This window comes from Simochromis diagramma, unplaced genomic scaffold (assembly GCF_900408965.1).
Source record: "Simochromis diagramma unplaced genomic scaffold, fSimDia1.1 OVJJ01000603.1, whole genome shotgun sequence".
In the NCBI taxonomy this organism is placed as follows: domain Eukaryota; kingdom Metazoa; phylum Chordata; class Actinopteri; order Cichliformes; family Cichlidae; genus Simochromis; species Simochromis diagramma.
Genome location: NW_024387414.1, coordinates 21,994,979 through 22,016,041, shown reverse-complemented (window position 1 = coordinate 22,016,041; position 21,063 = coordinate 21,994,979). Strand labels below are relative to the sequence as shown.

General features: G+C 39.5%; 1 protein-coding gene across 1 annotated transcript; it reads left to right on the top strand.

The window, feature by feature from the left end:
* The first annotated feature begins 256 nt into the window (after positions 1-256).
* cdh15 (cadherin 15, type 1, M-cadherin (myotubule)) lies at positions 257-20,963 on the top strand. The gene is made up of 14 exons (XM_040010648.1): positions 257-1,016; positions 9,448-9,615; positions 10,817-10,972; positions 11,518-11,662; positions 11,885-12,066; positions 12,141-12,269; positions 12,380-12,562; positions 16,625-16,869; positions 16,970-17,106; positions 17,235-17,465; positions 17,565-17,804; positions 18,183-18,331; positions 18,481-18,675; positions 20,105-20,963. The coding sequence occupies exons 1-14, from the start codon at positions 966-968 to the stop codon at positions 20,303-20,305; spliced, it is 2,412 nt and encodes an 803-aa protein (XP_039866582.1). The 5' UTR covers positions 257-965; the 3' UTR covers positions 20,306-20,963.
* The last annotated feature ends 100 nt before the right edge of the window (positions 20,964-21,063 follow it).

Below are 21,063 nucleotides of genomic sequence, written 5' to 3'. Positions count from 1 at the left end.
TATTTATTTGTTTGTTTGTTTTTTACTGTGGAGACATTGTAAAAAAAACCTGACATTTCTGTGATAGTTCATGGAAAAACATTTGCCATTTAATTGTTTATCTATTGCTTAATTACACTGGTGTTGCATGAATGGCAGTGGAGGAGGTCTTCATCAGTAGGAAAAGCTATAGTTAAAAATCTCAGCCCTCCTTCACATTTTCCAAAACCTTCCAGTGGGCCAGATTGGAGTCTTTGGCATGCTGATTCTGGCCCCCGAGCCTTATGTTTGACACCCTTGCTTTATAAAATTGAGGTGTGGATTTGCAGGTGTTACATTAGATTGATTAATTGGAAATGGTTCAACTTTCTCTCTCCTATAGACTCACTCTTTTCCAAGCTGTAATCACTAAAAAGACTTTTAGAGGAGAAATCAGCTTAAAAAGAATCAACATAGTGATTAGTTCTGCAGTTTAATGCAACAGAACTAATAATGCATTTTTAATTGTTTTACATCCCGTCTGGTCTTTCTTTCATTCACTTCTTTTGCTTTGTGTCTCTGAAGTGTTTAAAACTCATTCACTGGTGAAGCCACAGTGTCTGTCTGCACCGCTAACAGCTGCCCTGGCTCTCTCTCCCTCTCCCTCTCCCCCTCTCTCTCTCACTGGACTTGTGAGTGACAGCACATGTGCTGGGGTACATGGGAGGCCTGCTTCTGAAATTCTAACTCCATGACTGTGAGACATACCCCAGCTATGGACAGGGTGGAGCTGTGAGAGACAGATGCTGGGAGAGGAAAAGGGGGAGAGAGAGACAGTCTGAGAGAGGTTGGAGAGAAGGGAAGAGAGGGACGGGTTTCAGGGTTGGAGAGTCAGGCCTGTTTTGTTCAGGGGAGCCGCTCAGCAGCCCGGTTCTTTGTGTGGACCCTCAGATTTTTCAGTCATCAGAGATCTGTCTGTGCTGAGTTTCTGAGTGTAGGAATTGAGGATGGCGGTCCGGATGTTGATGGTGTGCGCGCTCGCTACGTTGGTTTGTCAGGTAAGAAAAAATCTTTGTCTCCTCGTACCACCTGTTGACTGAGATGAACAAACTTTCATGATTTATTGGAGCTTTAGGCTACGTGTGTGTGTGTGTGTGTGTGTGTGTGTGTGTGTGTGTGTGTGTGTGTGTGTGTGTGTGTGTGTGTGTGTGTAGTTGATTAAAAAGGCAGCCAGTTTTAAAAACATCCAAACTGGTCGCACTGACTTATAGCAGTTTTGTAGCAGATGCTGAGAGGTGAATATTGAACTCAGTGCACAGGTGCCTGAGCTATTGGAGGGAGTACATGTGCTCCACTTTCTGCATGCTATAAAAATATCAGCGAGAAGTAACTGAACGCATGTATTAGACTGGCTGTGACCGTGTGAATCTGTACGGATCTACACTGGGCCAGCTTCCAAGAACCTCTCTGCTTCCTGCTCGTGCTCTTGTTTAGAGGACGACCTTTAGCTGCTCTGCTCTTTAAATATACAGTTTATGTTTTTACCTGAAACGTGTCCTTGGCCAAGCAGTAACTCATTTTCATCAATAGACGCACCATTCACCGGCTCTGCAATCAGAGATCGGGCCTGATATAAACATTACATCCAAGTCTGAGGAGGATGATGGAGTGTTTTGAGGAACAGGAGACTCCAGATGTGTACAGAGGGCTCATGGCATCATTAGTAGCCCCTGTCAGCAGACACCATTATGAAATCTATAATGGAGGACAATGTAAACTGACTTATTGCCCACAGCCCTTCCAACCACCATCAGTCCTCTTCTCTGTTTGGAGTAGTAATGCAGCCCAGGTTTCGTGAGGGAAGTCTTGCCATGATGTTTTATAATTCACTATAAATGTGGCTGATCCTATAAAGCTATCAAAATGAACGGTTCGCATGTTTTCCGCCGGTTTCTCTGATCTGCTGCTATTCGGTAACTAATAATAATGAGATAATATACATTGTCTCTTTGGTCGCGCGTGTGATAAATCACTGACACCGGCTACAGAGGAAGCTATTTTGTCACAGGACATCAGTAACCATTTTATTTATAACTCTTCATATGCACATAAATAAATAATCCTGTAAATGATTTGAAAGCTCAGTAAACACTGAAGTGACCTTTACAGTTCAGGATCCCAGTCCTCAGGTCTGATATCAGACAGCTGCTTAGGCTCTGTGTGTAGAGGGTGATAGGGGATCACATTGCTCCTTCAAACACTGGAGGTGTTACAAGTCCCAGAGTGAGAGTAATACATCCATATAATACAATATAACCTAAAAAAAAAGCAATCATTTATGGCTCTTCTGAAAACTGTCTTTTAGCACACATGGAGCAGCAGATTTATGGTGGGTACAGTGGTCGGTGTCCAATGCTAAAATCATTCTTTCATGGTCTTTAGCTTATCCTTACCATGGTCACGGGGGGGCTGGAGCCTGTCCCATCTACCATAGCCGAGAGGCAGGGTACACCCTGGACTGGTTGCCAGTATGACGCAGGGCTAACACAGAGAGACATTCACACCAATGGCCAATTTAGAATGACCAATAGCCCTAACCTCATGTCTTTGGACTGTACTGTGTGAGTGAGTGAATTCAACTTTTGGTAGAATTTCCTTTGAGTTAAGTAGAAAGGTGCTATATAAGTATTGGTCCAATTACAACGTAAGCAATTGTTGTTCACATATGAGAACTTCCCAAATACCTGTTGCCTTATTTCGGATTTGATATATGTTGTGGTTTGCCATGCAGCTTCCAACGCTGGACCAAAGCCTTCATACGTGTCACAATCTCCACATGTCACCAATCCAGTTCAGGAAAACGTTTAAGAAGATTGCAGATACAGATTTCTGTTCTGGCTGCCGCTTCCTGTGTAGACCTCTACACCAGCCCAGCATCCACTTCAAAACTCTAGGGAGTTGTTTCCTCATCAATCCCAAATTTTTATTTGTATCATACTTTTGGGGAGTGATGAGCTTAGAGTCTAGAAACTCTAAGTATATTATTCTTCTGCACTGCTGTAATGACTGATTTTTGATTGAGATTGGTTTAAATGCCCAAACACAATAGAAATGTACTGTATGAACCCTTCAACCAAAGCAAACAAGATGAAACTGATGCAAAGCCCATGTGTGGAGTAAACCGTTCCATAAACCAATCAGAAGAGAAGTACGTAAACAAATCAAACTGATTACTCTTTAGCTGCGTTCTCCCTGAGTATGTCTGCCTGTCTGTGCATAAAACCTATAAAAAGGGCTGTAAAAATGCAAATGTGTAATTGGACACACACTTCTGCCCTTTCCACAAATACCTGCTTCAAAGTTTAGGCAGTTTTCCGGAGACAGCTTGTTTTTAATACAAAATCTTTTAATACAAATCTTACAGCAGCGATTGAGCTGAACAGACATCTGTCAAAGGTGTAAAATAAAAGGAAGGAAGGAGGACAAATGCATCTTGTATTCATTATTTTTGCTCATGCCAAACGGTTCTATTTTAGCGAGTCACCACATGTATACAACAGATTGAATTAACACATATAGCATATAAACAACTTACCCCAAATCTTCAATCTGAATGAAAAAGAAATGTGTTCAAAGTAATCCCAGCCAGCGGTCCTAAGACGTTACAGATGGACACGCTGGGCAAATGCACAAACATTTTGGGCATTGTTTCTCTTCTGTGTACACTTCACAAGTGAAAGAAATTTGTCAAGGTCTCTGCTACATAAATAATCAGAGTAAAATTAATTGAACCATCAGCGGTTGTCAGGCCACTCCAAAGGCTTTCACTAGTGTCACCTGATAGCTTTCAGTTGTGTTTTAATTTTTCAGTAAGCTGTTTGAACTCGAGTGTTGGTGCCTGCTTTGGGTACGCTGTGGCGAAGAGAGGGCAACAGCCACAGCTGTTCCCAGATGCATATGTGATGCCATTTGTCCCGCTCTGTAATCCCCCCTTGCGGAAAGAGGAGTGCGTCGCATCTGGACCATGAAATCGGGTGTACAAATCAAGAGTGTGGAGCGGCTGGCCAGCTGGCGCTGAGGTCTCACTCATCGGAAACAATCAGTCAGAGGGTCTGAATCACAGGTCCTGCTGGGTGTGGATACCTGCAGGCTGTTTGCGCTAGCTAGAGTTTCAGAAAGAGCAAAGGGTACAAAATACAACTTCAATTTTATAAAAAAAAAAAAAAGATTCAGCTAAGCAGTAAAGTCAATTTCCTTTTCTTTGTGTTGCCTCTTTCTTACAGACTGAGACGTGGAAAGCCGTGTGGTGACAGTTGGTAATTTAGAGGTCATACATATACTCACGCACCCTCAAGAATAACTCAGCAGCAGTGCTATGATGGGTTTCTACCATGGACCATTTGTATCCCTGGTGAAATCGTAAATTAACACATACAGAGATGTTAAAAGGACATCCAAATGACTTGGACGCATACGGCATTTCTTGAAAACTGCTGAGTAGTTTGTTAAATACTGTCATAACTTCTTTTTCATGAGAATTATTACTTTGAGTTTCCTTGTTTTGATGTTCCTGAATTTAGTGGCTGTTATATTGTGAATAATTCAAGCCCAAGACTTTTATCTTGCATAATGTTTTTTTATTCCTGGAAACTTTAAATTTCCACTAAGTAGGTTTTAATCACATATTTCCCAACAGTATAAGCTTACAGTGATGCTTCCACCTCCAATGAGTCTAAGAGGTCTTGAGGATGAATAGATTGTTTTTGTTGTTTTATATATTCCAGTTAATAGAATTTGTACAATGCATTTTCTTTACTAAAGGCCTCAAGGTGCTTTATATTAAAGGTAAAGACTGTGATCACACAACCCCCTATGAGCAAGGATTGGCAACAGTGGGAAGGAAAAACTCCCTTTTAACAGGAATAACCTCCTGCAGAACCAGGCTCAGGGAGGGGCAGCCATCTGCCGTGATTTTTTGGGGATGAGAGGAGGATCACGGGACAAAGACATGCTGTGGTCGAGCCTGAGATTATTAATAACTAATGATTAAATGCAGAGTGGTTCCTAGCAGCCTGGACCTGATGCAGCATAACTCAGGGAGGATTCTTGGTCATCTGATCGAGCCTTAACTATAAGCTTTATCAGAGTGGAAAGTTTTAAGTCTAATCTTAAAAGTAGAGAGGGTGTCTGTTTCCTGAATCTCCTGAATCCAACCTGGGAGCTGGGTCCACGGCTGAAAGCGCTGCCTCCTATTCTACTTTTATCTTAGGAACCACAAGTAAGCCTGCAGTCTGAGTGTGAAGTTCTGTGTGGATGATTGTAAAGTGGCCAGTACAATAATTGTACTGGCCACTTTAATATAACCCAACACTTCACAGATCACGTTGTTTAATTTTATTATTTAGTAACTCCATGCTTATTTTTGCCCCTAACAAATCTACTTTTAGCTGAATTTTACAGCCTTGCATTGCATTCCTAAAGCTCAGACATCTGTTCTAAGGGGGAGGCACACTTGTTGTGCCACCATAAATAGGGTGTATATACCCATGTCAGGCAATCATGACTTAGCAAAGAGTGGAGCTGTGGGATCAGTACTGCTGGTGGCTGAGCGGTCGAGAGTCTGTGCTTGAGGTCCGGTAACAGAAGTGACCTGAGGGACACCTGTGTGACCTCTAGCCTGCGGCCGGGGGGACTCCCTGGTATGCTGCAGGCGTGGCTTCTCAAACACTCAGTGTTTTCTTGAGCTATTTGTGCGAATGTTACACAAACGCATGCGGAAAGAAGATACTCGGGCTGATAGAGATTTAGTACATGGATAAACAGAGGTGCAGACTTCACTACAGACACAGTGAATTGTCAGGGACAAGACTTCATCAATATAATGTCATTTTAAATACTACAAAGCCTTACTTTTGCTTTTAATCTCTCCCTGTTATCCTTCACTATTTTACACCTTGTAACTTGTGTCTCTACTTTACAGAATATTTCAGATGACTCCCATATTGTGTGAAAAAACATTGTTTTGCAACCTGTGGCATACATTTCCATTGCCTTTTTTGTAACAGGCATGCTTTGCAGAGAGTGGCTCATGTCCAACAAATAATGCATTTGTAACAGTAACAGTACTTGGAAGGTGGACAGCTCAGAGGGCTCTGTGAAGGAATGTCTCAGATTGAGTGCATTTGCAGGGTTGACAATAGTGGCAGTAGTTTTACAGTAATCGCCTCATGATGAATTGCTGGTATGCATGCCTGACATTGTGTTTGGATGGAACAGATATGTGTCTGCGTATCTTTTCTTTTAATACTAAGTAAGTATTAAAGTAATTTAAGAAAGTTCGTTTTTACTGCAAATTACATCACTTAGAAAACATTATGTGCAACAGAAAACCTAATAGATTTTCCCCCAGTGGAACTTACCACATGCAACATAACACATATCCATCTCTTGCTTCACAGTATTTCAGTACTCTTCACAGTGTGATGGTATGCTTTTTTCTCTGAAGCCGGCATCAGTGAGTTAGAGTCAAACTTTCTCGAACCTGTTAAAGACTCCTTAGAGTGCTTAATGGTTCTTGCTGTGAAGGCACGTCGTCCCCAAACGAGGCGTCCGTGGTCCTGTGAGGGTCCGAGGTGAAAGGCCAAGCTGTAAAAGTATCTGGGAAAAGCCTCTAAAAACAGTTAATCTGTGTGTGGTGTCGTCGCTCAGCCTGTCAGGAGAGGCACTCGCCGGTCTAATTGGTAACACGACACTTTGGTGCTGCCGCATTTCGGTCTGGTAAAAGCATTTTAACAGTGCTGATGGAGACACTGTCTTCCAAAACACAGCCTCATCTTAAGTTGAAGCAATGGGACAAGTCAGTGATTCAGAGTGTTTAAAAAGAGAAACAAAGAAAGAAAAAGTTAAATGTCGATTTGTTATCAGAGGTTCATGTTTGAAAACCTCTTGTTGCTGATGTTGTGATGGTGTTTTCTTCACCATGGAAATAACCCCATCATCATCCACTTTAACTGTCTTCTCTGATTTGTCTGGCGTTTTTGTGTTGCTGAGCTTCTCAGTGCATTCGTTTTTTTAAAAGAATGAATCAGTCGCTTTTTCTATAGATTTGTTTTTGGGGTTTTTTTGTTGTTGTTGGGTTGTTGTTTTTTTAGCCTATGACATGCGTTACTTACACATCTCATCTATGGGCCTCATATTTTTAAAATTTCAAGCCTCTGATAGAGAAATGGAAGATACGGTATTAAAATGGCTGTAAGTCCTACTCATTTACATCATGGGCCACCTACAGCCAACTTAGATCTTCAGTGGGTCGGCCCACTGACACGCCCCTTTCTGTCAGTCAAGAAGCTTAACTCACATACTAACTGTACTTCTAATACTATAGGTATTTAAGTAACTAAAAAGTTTACCTTAATTACTTTGGTTTAGTGTAAAAGGCCATGGAGAAGATTTTTATCAGCTGGAAAAGTTGTAAAACTTTAAACGTTAAAAGTTCAGTTAAAAGTCCTCCTTCACATTTTCCACTGCTATCTAGCAGGCCAGATTGGAGTCTTTGGCAGGACAATTTTGGCCCTCAGGCCTTATCTTTGATAACCCTCTCCTACACAGTTACTAAGTTCATTCATCTGGTCGAGGCTTTTCTTTGTGGTGTTTGCATGCTCTTCCTGAGAGTGCATTCTCTTCAGTTTTTGCATTTAAGCGGAAGAAAATGGATGGTTGATGAATAAATTTAAACCCCTTGAATCAAAGCTGGAAGTCTGCACTTCAATCACATATTTCTTGCTTTATTTAAAATATACTGGGTTTGCACGCAGACCACCACCATAGTGGAGTGTTAGAGAAAAGTAAGCAGGTTCCTGACAGAGGAAAAGCTACAAAAATCCTTTCTTTGTCCAACAAACCTGTTTTCAGTCTTTTAAATAAAGCAGACGAGATGAGCTCTGCAAAGTTTTTCAGTTGCATGAACTTGCATTGTTACTGACTTCACTGCAACTGGCTGTGTGTGCATTCTTAAATGTGACCAATTCGGACAAATTTAGAAAGTTCTGTATTTGGAGAGGAGGGTAGCAACTGTGATGCAGCTGTTGTTGATTTTAAGATTAACCAACAATGCAGTATGCATTGCTATGCCTGTAGAAGTTTGTGAGTTCATATATCGGAAGTCTTTAGTATGAAAGGAGATAACTATCAAAGCGATTTGGTGTGGGTGACACGCACTGCTGGAATCTGAGTGTAAACATCTTTGCAGTGTGTAGATGTTGATGGCTACGAAAAGTTAAATAGGTATCCAGGCGTTGGGAATATAGAACGGTCTAAGATTAGCCTGCCCTCTGACTCGACCTGCAGATGCCAGCAGTGGCTGCCATTCCTCCATTCACTGTCCCAGCAGCATACCAGAGGATCAGTATAGCAGATCACTCACCCTAGAGACAGGATGGGCTCACAGCCCGTTTAAAAAATATTCACAATTTTCTTTATCCATTACTCAGCATATTTACACACCCTATAAAACTTTCATGAAATAGGTTAACAATTAATAGTTAGACATGTACTGCATGTGTGTAAATGCAAAGAGAGATATATGAGAAAGCCTTTAGCTGATAGATCTGCATTTATTTCTGGTCTTGTGGGTCGAGCCTCTGAGCTCTTAAACATATGAGGAGTAATCCTGAGAACAGTCAAATCCCAGAGAGAAGCAGGAAGCAACTTACGGAAATGTGTATATAAGCTTATGCGGGGGTGGGTGTTTGGTCTCTGCACATGCATGTATGTCAGTCTCTATGTGTGTGCATATATGAGTGGGGGGGAAATCATGTATATGAGCGTGTCTGTGGAATTCCTACAGCTGAACAGATCCGTAAGGTGACCCCAAACTCCCAGTCAGGTGCAGAGCTGAGCATAAAGGGGAATTTGTGAGTGTGAGCAGGAATGCGGGTGGGAAAGCACAGGATCTAAATCCATAGTCGACAGCTGTTGTGTGAGTGGGCTGCTTGCATGTAATGTGTGTGTGGGTGTTTTGGGGCGTACACAATCAGGACGAGCAATGTGCTGAAGGAGAGCCTGTGAAATGAGCAGGACTGTTTTTGTTTCCTCGTCCTGAGATGAATTTGCACCCAGATCAAAGGACGATGACATGTTAGTGGGTGTAACCTGAATCTGCGGCCCTGCTCCCCTTCAGCCCCCAGACAATCCCACAGACTCTACATCACAGATGGCCTCGGCTCTACGCTGCCATTCCATCAGGCCACAGGGAGCGTTAGAGCTCTGAGGAAGACTCTCAACATTGATTTAAACAGCTGCAAATGTAATGATATAATGTGTGTATTCCATGAAGGTGACTTACATGTGATCTCACTGACTGCTGCACATTATAACTCCATTACAGCTCAGTAGTAGGAAGCAGTGTGTGTCTGTGTGTGTGTGTGTGGTTAATGTCTAACTTCATTTTCCAGTGAGTTTTATGCTGTAATTTTTTTTTTCCTCCTCCAGGTGTGGAGCTCTGCAGAACCTCGCCATAGTGAGAAAGAGTTGCATCCTCAGGTCCTTCACCCATGGAGAAGTCGAGGCAAAGGGCTGATCAGAGTAAAGAGGGACTGGATCATTCCTCCAATCAGAGTGTCAGAGAATAGCAAGCAGATTCCTGAAGACCTTGTCCAGGTAAATGCCAAATTAAAACTTTTCACATCGATTCATCACTGCATTCGTCTTCTTCTTTTTCTTCTTCATCTTCTCTCATGGGTCGCCAGGTCTGTGGTTTTCATGCAAAATCAAGCACCGGACCGCTTTTCAGGTTTTTGTTACAGGCCTATTTGGCATGGTCATTAATAAATATAAATCCATATTCCATATAAAAAAATCTATTTTTACTAATTATACACTGAATATAAAACATCCAGGTAGTAACCATGGTGACATCACACATTGGGTGGTAAAGTCCAGTTCAATAAGGAGAGAGCATTTGAAGAACTGAACATGATTTGTGATTTATTGAAATATAAAGTCTGAGTAATAAACTTTTTGATGATCAGAAGTGAACATAGCAAAGCAGTGCCGTGTTAGGAAGTAGAACAGAACCCTCCAGAGTGCAGACACTGGTGTTAGCTGAAGTGAAGCAGGTGGAGATTTGAACGAGAATCTCTATCTGGCACGGAAGCGGTGGATTGGGGGAGGATGGGGGTTGCACGAATGAGAGTGAGGTTTAAAGCACATGGGACTGAGGCTGACTGGCTTGCAAAAGGCAGACAAGAAAATGATTGGGCCAGGGTGATGACGACACCGTGGGAAAAGCAGGGGGGAAGTAAAAAAGAGACTAGGAGCCCCCACCACATCCAGCAATGCAATGCAGATGAGGGAATACAGAGCTTCTTGACTGAATTTATATATAAGCTTCATTCATGAAGACATTTATTGTTTTGAAACCAGGCATAATGACATCTGAGAAACTGAGGGGCACTGCACACTCATAGGCTTTGTACAGATTTCCCAACAAGGTGCTAACTTTTGCAGGTGCAGTAAATAAAGAGTTTGGTGACTTCCTTCTAAAGACTAAGTCCACGCTAATTGTGTTAATTAGTGAGGACTGAATCCTATTAAGTCGATTTCTTTAATATTGAACAACACTGACTGTAAATTTCATTCAAACATATTACACACAACATAGAGCCGTTGTTGCAGACTTCCCATGACCTAAATGTAAAAATCATACCTTACACTGAGAAATAGCCATTTTATAGAAAAATTATTACATAAAAAAAATACAAACTTGTTGTATTGATTAGTCTCACAGCCCTAATTGTCCACAAAGTGACTCATTTGAAGTTTTTGATGATCATCAGCTTTCTCTAATCTTTCTGTCCAGATCAAATCTGACAAAATCTTCACCGGTGAGGTAATCTACAAGTTAGAGGGACAGGGGGTTGACCAGGAGCCCAAGAACCTGTTTGAGATTGATGACAAGACAGGGGTGATCAGGAGCAAGCAGCCACTGGACAGAGAGAAGTACAGCAGCTTCACGGTAAGACTGCGTTTATGGGAGTTAAGTTTTAAAGCACAGGTCGCCAGAAGTGCTCACTTACACAAGCTACAACGTGCTGTTTAAGAGCTCCCGTGTGTTCCAGAGCGTGTTTCTGCCTTAAAGCAGACAGGAAAAAGCAAAACAAAGCAAAGCCAGAGGTCAGCTTTCCAGGGATCTTTATGAGCATCTCGGGAAGGACTTCTGAATGTTTGAGATCATATGACTTGTGATGTAACCCTGACCCAAACATCCTGCTCTTTTCTTTCTGCCAACACATGTTGTGTTCAGATAATGTAAAAGTCTAAAGACACCTTGAGGGGATTGCTGGATATGGAAGATTGTTTCTGCCACTGGAAAAAAAAAACAACCATGTATAAGTCAAAATTTAAAACTTCTGAGAAAATAAGTTCAATTCAAGTTCAATTTTCAACTTTGCTCTGCCGATCATGCTTCCATAGTTGGATGTTTGTGGCAAGCACAGTGATATTTGATTCTAACACATTTTCTGTTGTATTTGTATTGTGTGTGTGTGTGTGCGTGTGTAGCTTAAAGCCTTCGCGTTGTCCCCCAGTGGAGAGCGACTGGAGAATCCGACCACCATAGAGATATTAGTGCTGGATCAGAATGACAATAGACCTGTCTTCATTGAGAGCCCGTTTGTGGGCACTGTCTCTGAGTTCTCAGTCCCAGGTACACACATATATGACCCATTTAGACAATAACAAGCAAACTATTTTTTTCACCTAATAGTCCATTTTAAAGGCACGGCGTTTTGTAATGTTGGACATTTTCTCAATGAAGTCCTGCAGTCTCAGCACCAACGCCACACATCCGTGATCCACTCTGATGGATCTTTTGAGGGACTTTATGAGATCTGTCCCGCTGACCTGAGCTCTCAATCATTCACGACAGGCACATCAGTAATGACAGTGACAGCCACAGATGCAGACGACCCAATGACAGAAAACGCTGTTCTGAGCTACTCCATCATTGACCAGGATAGCATTCCTCCCAACGCCATTACCAAGATCATGTTTGGCATCAACAACGAGACAGGTGCCATCTACACAAGAGATGTAGGCCTGGACAGAGAGGTAAACAGGAGGAGGGCTTTTGCAGAGCATCATAATGCTTTTATTTCACTAACGTGCTGTATTGCGTCCCGTAGGTGGTGAAAGAATTCAGGTTAAAACTACGGGTGGCTGATATGGGGGGCATGGGACTAACAAGTGAAGGTGTGGCAATCATACATGTTTCTGACATCAACAACCACGCACCGCAGTTCAGCCCTGACTCAGTAAGTCTCAGAAGTCTCAGGAAAATACTTTCCTTAATTTTAGGATCTAACCTGTCACTTCAATTTGTTATCATGATCGGTGATTTCTTTTCTGTTTGTGGCGCGTGTAGTACAACATGACAGCGGTGGAGAACAGGAACGACTACGAGCTCGGACGAGTGAATGTGACAGACAGAGACGATACTGGAACGAAAAACTGGAAGGCCAGATACTTCATTTCACATGACTACAGAGGAAACTTTGCTGTCCGTACTGATCCCATCACCAACCAGGGGGTCCTCACAGTGGTGAAGGTAAAGCCGGGGAGGGAGGAGGGAATGTTTCCAAAGCATTCACAGAAACAGGGACAACAATGTGGTTCTTTATTAAATATTGAACATTATTAAACAGGTAAAAGTTGGGGACTTACATAAATTTGATAATTTAATCATTAATAATTTATACAGCAATAGCTGTAATAGAATAGAAAAATAGCAATAATAGAAAAAAATGACATGACAAGACAAGAAGATCTTTCTGGTGTCCAGGATTGTTGTAAATCGCATGCTTTTTTTTTTTCAAACTTTATTGAAATTATAAAGCGAACAGTCAGTCATTCCAGTTCAGTTTGTACAGTAGACATACAAGGCAAATAAGAGTAACAATATACAGTACAATGAAATAAGAAGGATAAATAAGTAAAGGAGAAAAAAAGAAAAGAAAAAAAGGGGGGAATGTGACAGACTTCATAACAACTTTGTACTTGAAAGTTGTGACAGCTCATTCGTTAAACATTTCTGAATGAATTTCAATCAGTGATAAACCTTTTTTATTGGAAGTTAATTTAAGAGAGTTTAAGTAATATTCAATTTCAATCAAAAACAAATTAAATGATGGGGTTGAGTTTTGAAATTTACATTTATGTATATGGAATTTCCCTAATAAGATATAAAGATTGACAATGGCACATATTTTTTTTTCTTTCAAAATAAGTGATAATGTTCTTCCCTTCAATTTTGATTTCATATGTTGTCTTGCACAGTATATAATTTTCAAGCTCTCTCCAAAATGTAGCACTATATGAACAGCCATAAAACAAATGAGTAACACTTTCAAGTTCAGTTTTACAAAAGGTACATTTTCTATCAATGTCACAGAATCTTGAAACGTACGTGTTGGATGGATATATGTTATGTAATATTTTCAAATGTAATTCTCTAACTTTGTTTGTAATACAAAATCTAAAAGGAACAAGCCACGCTTTATCCCAGTTGATATTATCAAAAATAACATTCTGAAAAAACTTCCCTCTTGGAGTTATTTTCTTCGCATTATACAAACATTCTCTAATATGTTTATTGGTGCATTTCTTGCTTAAGAGATCAATACCATTTATATAAAGAGTGTTAACGGATGCATGTGGTGTGTTCTGTTTTTTGTAGCTTTTCATCAACTCAGTCAGTCCGCTGGGAAAGGACTTTATTACAGAGCTAAAATCTTTAAATTTGATAGGGAATGTTTTTCCTGTAATAAAGTCATTGTAACTAAGTAGCTGGCCTTCAGAGTCAAATAAGTCTTTTAAATATATTATATTTTTATCAATCCAATTCTGCAAATATAGTGATTTGTTCCTCTTAGTAATACATTCGTTATTCCAGATAATAGATCTATGTGGAGAAAAGTTATGTGAATAACATAATTTCCAAGCCAACAATGCCTGTTGATAAAATGCAGACATTTTAACTGGTAACTTTGATATACTGTAACTACAAGACAATAGGAACTGTAAACCTCCAACATTTCTAAAAATGTTATGTGGAATGAAATGCCATAATGATCCAGGAGATTTTAAGCATTCTTTTACCCATTTCACCTTAAATGTATAGTTCAGATCCATGAAGTCCAGAAGGTCAAAACCACCTTTATCTTTAGGTCCACAAAGCAATGATTGTTTTAGATGATGGTGCTTATTCTTCCATACAAAGTTAACAAATAAGTTATTAACATTTTTACATGTGGAATCATACACATTAAGGGAAAGGGCTGGATACACAAATCTGGAAACACCTTCAGCTTTAGTCAAAAGGATTCTACCAAAAACTGATAGGTCTCTTTGGAGCCATAAGTTCAGTATAGTTTTAGTTTTTTCCATCCTGGGAGAAAAGTTGAGTTGTTGACGCTCTGTGTCATTCTTACAGACATGAATACCAAGGTATCTAACACAGTTTTTGACAGGAATATTGTATAAGGATTTGACATTTGATTGGTACAAACTTAAAATTTCACATTTAGATTTATTTAGTTTTAATCCAGAGGCAATTGAGAAATCATTTATTAATGAAATAGCATTTTCAATCTGATCTTTGTTTTTTAAGAATAAAACGATGTCATCTGCTAGTTGAGTCACTCTGATTTCTTTACCAAAAATAGATAAACCTTTAATGACTGGGCTATTTAAAATGTGTAATGAAAGTAGTTCAGCCACAATCAAAAATAAAAAGGGTGAAATTGGGCAACCCTGGCGAACAGATCTCATGACTGGAAATCTTTTAGTAGTATTTGGATCATATAGTATAACACAACTGTCAATATTTTTATAAAACATTTCGATAGTTGACACAAAGTTTGGACCAAAACCAAAGGTTTTGAGTGCTTTAAATAAGAAATAATGTTCTACCGTATCGAAAGCTTTATAAAAATCAAGAAACACAATAAGGGAATCATCATCTATATTCTCAGAGTAGTCTAATAGGTCAAAAATAAGCCTTATGTTTGAACTGATATGGCGGTTGGTCATAAATCCGGTTTGCGTTTCAGCTATGATCTCATCAAGATTTTTCTTTAATCTTTTGGCATAGACCAATGAGATAATCTTATAATCTATGTTCAAAAGCGTGATAGGTCTCCAGTTTTCTATAACAAGAAGATCTTTATCAGGTTTAGGAATTAAAGTTAAAATACCCTGTTTCATGCTTGTGGACATTTCTTTTCCATCAAGGCATTCCTTAAACAATTCTAATAAAGGATCAACAATGATATCCCAGAACTGTAAATAAAATTCCACTGACAAACCATCATTACCTGGAGATTTGCCCTTTTTCATTGATCGAATTGCCTCTGAAATTTCTGATTTTGTTATGGGACATTCACAATTAGTTTTAAAGTTTTCTGAGATAGTTGGTGCAAAATTTTTAACTGACTCGATAAATCTATCACAATTATTGATATTACAATTTGATTTGTATATATCTTTGTAGAATGAACCAACATGTTTTGAGATATCTAAATAATTAGTGGTTATGTTATTATCAATCTTAAGAGCAGATATATTGTTTCTTCTTTGGTTTCGTTTCTCAAGAGCAAAAAAGTAACTAGAATTTCTTTCACCTAGTTCTAGCCATTTTGCTTTGGACCTTATAATATATGCATTATCTATTTCTTCCTTTAGTCTTTTCAATTTAATTTCTTCATCATCTGATAGAGCATCTTTCTTCATTAATATGTTTAATTCATTCATAATACTGATTTCTTTAGTGTCATTTCTTATTTTAATTTCTTTGCTTCGCCTTATTGCCGCTTCCCTTACCTTGAATTTGAAAAATTCCCATTTTAGTGTGTGATTCATATTGGTATCCCCGAATATCTGTTCTGCCGTTTTTTCCACTATACTACAAAATGTATCATCATTCAATAAATTATTATTTAGCTTCCAAAAACCACGTTGTTTACTTTGACTTTGTTTGTTGCCAACTAAGTGAATTGTGATCAATTTGTGATCAGTTAATGGAGCAAAATCATGAGAAGATTCTGAAACAAAATGTAAACATGAAGAAGATATTAACCACAAATCAATTCTGGATTGTAGAGATCTATTTGCATTGCTCCAGGTAATGTAAATCGCATGCTCAAAAATACTGACATAAACAACTGACATCACCCTTTAAATCTACATTGAGACCGTCATACTCAATCAAACACCACCATCTAGTGGATCGTATTCAAACTACATTGTGCTCAGATGCACTTTAAAGCAGAGATGTAATTTTACATTTAGACTCGATCTGAAGTGGGCCAGAGAAGTCGAACTCTACTCTGTATAGGTGTAAAGACATTTAGGTACACATTTAATATATTTACTGAACCTTCTGACAAATTAAAGGAAAAATTCATATTAATTTTCCACATATGAGTTTTAATTTGAATTTGCTACATTCACGTACATTTGTGTGTTTTTCATTTTTCTTAAAAAACATACTTTGTAAATATAGACCTGTGTTTCCCATCAGATGTTAAATCCTGTTTCAGATTACATGAGATGACTGAATTTGTTGTTTTAGTTTATTTATACTTTAAGTCTCTGCTGTTCTGTATTGCAGCCCCTGGATTATGAAGCGCAGAGCAAATACCGCCTGGTTTTGAGCGTGGAAAATCTTAATCCTCTGAGCAACAAGGCTTCCAGGCTGACTTTGAGCACTGCCACAGTTACGGTCACCGTTGTGAATGAGAATGAAGCCCCACGTTTCAGAGAGGAGCCCATACAGATTGAGGTCCCCGAGTCTGTGAAACCTGGCACATTACTGAAAAGCAATATTGCCTTTGACCCTGATAATTCTGATCTGAGGTATGATATGGCAGTGAAACAAGAGATGTTTTCCTATTTCCTAAAATAAATAAATAAATATGCGACCACGGGGTAATTTCCTCTGCTGTCTGTATGATAGGTATGAGATTAGCAGAGATCCTGAGAGTTGGCTGGACATCAACAGAGATACAGGAGACATTACAGCAAAGAGGAAGTTTAACATGAGATCTCCACATGTGAAAAACAGTATCTACACTGCTGCTGTGAAGGTTATAGGTCAGCACGTCTACTCATTCTAGACTTTTAGCATAAAAGAAATCAATGTACATTCAAAGCTGATTCATAAAATGCAAAATTGTTTTGCTATTGATTTACACATTGTGTATTTATCTTTTCTTGCATAGATGCTGGTGGTGTTTCAGCCACTGCTACAGTGGCGATTACACTCAAAGAGACGAATGACTTCCCTCCTCAGGTTTTCCCCCTGACTGGCTTTGTATGCAGAGGCGGCAGCAGGTCACGTAAAGGTTTGCTTCTGACTGCTGTAGATGAAGACCTTCCTCCGCAAGCTGCACCCTTCCTCTTTCAAATACCTGACGATCTGTCAGCCAACTGGACCATCACTCAAGTAAATGGTAAAGAGCAACAAGAAGCAGAATTAATGGTCGTTCACTTAGGAGCTTGCAAATCTTATTTCCTCTCATTTTCTTTTTAAATTTTCTTTTTTTTTTTAGATACTCATGCCATGCTTCAGCCGCTTGTAGACCTGGAGGTCAGAGACTATGCCGTCATGGTGCAAGTATCGGACTCCGGCAGCCCAGCTCTGAGTGCTGAGGCTCAGGTCAATGTCACTGTTTGTCTCTGTGACTCCTTCAGAGACTGCAAGTCTGAGGCAGGGGCAATCTTAGGCTCCAGTGTGGGAATCAACTTCATCGCACTCATTATCATTGCGGCGAGCACTGCACTCCTGCTGTGTAAGTAATTTCAGCCTTTCAATAAATGTTTAAAGCAAAAAGATTTAGCAAGATGGATGGGTTATTCGTGCAAAATAATCCATATCCATATTGCTGCTTTAGTGAAAAAGTTTGCCACAATAGGTTAAAACCTGCAATAAGTGACTTGCTTTGCATGCAGTTTAGTGCACACATAATCTTAAAGACTTATGATCCAGCCATGAGAATAACAGGCAAAACATGTATCCAAATCCCAGCATGCATTAACAAAATAAAGCTGCAATAATTAGATTAGTTAACTGACCATTTATGTTTGAAGCAAAATGTAAGAAAAAAAGTAGATACAAAAAACACCGATAATGAATAATCAGATAAACATTAATACATTCATTTTTGCAGTGCTTCTCCTCCTGGCTGTTGCTGTGACCGCCTGTGGAAGACGCCACCACATCAAGAAAGGAACAGGACTGCTCATCGGGGAATCTGAAGACGACATACGTGACAATGTCTTCAACTATGATGAGCAAGGTGGAGGCGAGGAGGATGAGGTAAGGCTAAAACACGGGTTGGGAGACCATGTAAACAGTGGCACGTGAACAGAAGACAGTCTTCCTCTTTGTAATGTAATTGAATGTTAATAATATTTCATTGTAACTGATGGTTTGAGTGTGTCTGACTTCTTTCTCTCACAATGCAGAACGCCTTTAATATTGACCTGCTGTGGAACCCCCACGATGCACCCCCCACCCCGGGGTCCTTTTACCCAGGGTCTGGAATTCCTCCTCGAGGGAAGCAGCCCCTTAGAAAGGACGCCCCACATAACCTTCCATCGCCCACCTACCCACGGAGGCCTCCTGCAGATCCTACTGACATCGAGGACTACATTAATGACGTGAGAGGCTCCTACCATTTATTTATTTAACACAATAAATAAAAGAAAAACTTGCTCTTGAAGCAAAAACTCAATCCAAATCTACATAAAATAAAACATGCATCATTAGATTTCAAAACTCTTACTAATGAAGTTACTAACAGGTATTCTAAACGACAACCAAACACAGCACAACTAAATTTGGATTGTGTTTTCTTATGTTTACATGTGTAATCATAAAGGCATGCCCATAGCACAGAAAGACTCATACACTCAAGGGTGAATTTCATGAGTTTTAAAGTAAGTTTCAAGTTTAAAGTAGATGATTATTATCTACTTTATAGTTGTGTTTTTTTTCTTTGAGAGTGTTCCTGTATAGGAACCTGCTTTTCACCCTGCTTCTCATCTCTGCTTAAGGCTAATGCTTTTCCCCCAAAACCCTTTATTGTCTGACCATTTCTTAATAACATTTAATTTTACACTAATGGATTACACTGGAAAAACAATTTCAGTACAGCAGATATCTGTCTGAAAGTGCTGTAATGAAATTTTAAGTGCTTCCTTCTTCATTGTTTTCTTCACTGTCATGTGCCAACACAATGCAGACGCTGGATATTGCTGCTCATCTGAAAGAGAAAACAACAAATTCGAGAGGTTTGACAGGTTTAGCTAGGACGTCTTACTTTTTTGTCACTAATTGCCAAGGGCTTGCTTATAGGGGGTCGTCTGATTGTTGGGGTTTTTGTCTATTATTGTAGGGTCTTTATCAAACAATATAAAGTGTCTTGAGGTAACTGTCGTACTCAATTGGTGCTATATACATAAAACTGAATTGAAATCTACAGGCTTTAAAGTGTCTGTAAATAAACCACTACTTAAAAAGCCTTTACTTGGCCTAACTATAGTAGCTGATTATAAACCAACTAATCTCCAACTATGCTGCTATTTAAAACATTCTTGAAAGCGTAGTTGTAAAACGACTACATGATCATCTGCAGAGGAATGGTTTATTTAAAGAGTTTAAACCAGGATTTACAGTGCATCACTACTGAAGGTGACAAATGATCTTCTTATGGACTCTGACATTGGCCCCATTTCTGTGCTTGTTTCGCTAGACCTCAGTGCATCATTTTACACTGTTGACACAATCATTTACAGCAGAGATTAGAACACACTGTTGGTATTAAATGAAATGTCCTGCAGTGGTTTGAGCTGTATCCATCTAATAGATTCCAATTTGAGCACGTAAATGGGAAGTCTTTGTCACACAGGGTTCTGTAGTAGCACCAATACTATTTATATTTTACGTTTAGGCACTATTATTAGAAAACACTGCACTTCTATGCAGATGATGCCCAGCTATATACATCTCCCATTTACAGGTTAAACAGCATTCCCATAGCCTTTTTTTATTTAACCTAATCAGCTAAGAAACATTTTCTTTCCTCAGGGCCTGGAAGCTGCTGACCATGATCCAAATGTGCCTCCATACGACACCGCCCTCATATATGACTATGAAGGAGATGGCTCACTTGCAGGAAGCCTCAGCTCTATTGCTTCGGGTAGCTCTGATGGAGATCAGGATTACGACTACCTTAATGACTGGGGACCACGCTTTAAGAAACTTGCCAACATGTATGACCCGCGTTAGGGTGAACAGTATGCCACAGAAAGGATGCCTGTGTGATTGACAAGCAGTTCAGGACACAGATCATGCCTTTGGAGGTTTGTTTGTTTTTTTCTTTCTGGGCACATTTGAAATGTCCAGAGCAAGATTTAAAGTGTGTCCAGGTAAAACGAATGCTGTAAAAGCACAGGCCTTAGATCTAATGTGCCTCGTGTTTTAGTGGACACACTGACAAAAGGGCTCACTGCTAAGTTTTGTGGTTAGCTCAGGAAAAGAAAGTGAGACAGTGAGAAATTTGAGTTGAAAGGATCAGTCATGAGGAAACGAGGTGTGCATGCTACAGGGCAGAAAATGTGTTAAAATGTGTGTCCATGTCTGGCGTTGTTTGCTCTCATTCTTGGATGGCTCAGTAATGACTCATACAAGCCTGAGATTTTAAATATGTTCTTGTTTTTGTATACATGATTATTTTATAAGACTAATTTTCTTGCATATTAAATTTGCCTTTTTTGGTGACTGATCCTTCATTCCAGCATCTGTTAATCTTTTTGGAAGCCATGTCAACACAAAACATACTGAACCATAAAATATTCTGTAATTACTCTTTTTGGAAGTGAAGATTTCTTTTTTACATATATGCACGATTCTACCCGTGTCTAATGAATAAATCAGAACCTTTTTACTGTGTTTCTTGTCATTATTATCATTATTATTATTATTATTATTATTATTATCATCATCATCAATACATACCATTAATAATAGATGTTCCACAAAGAACA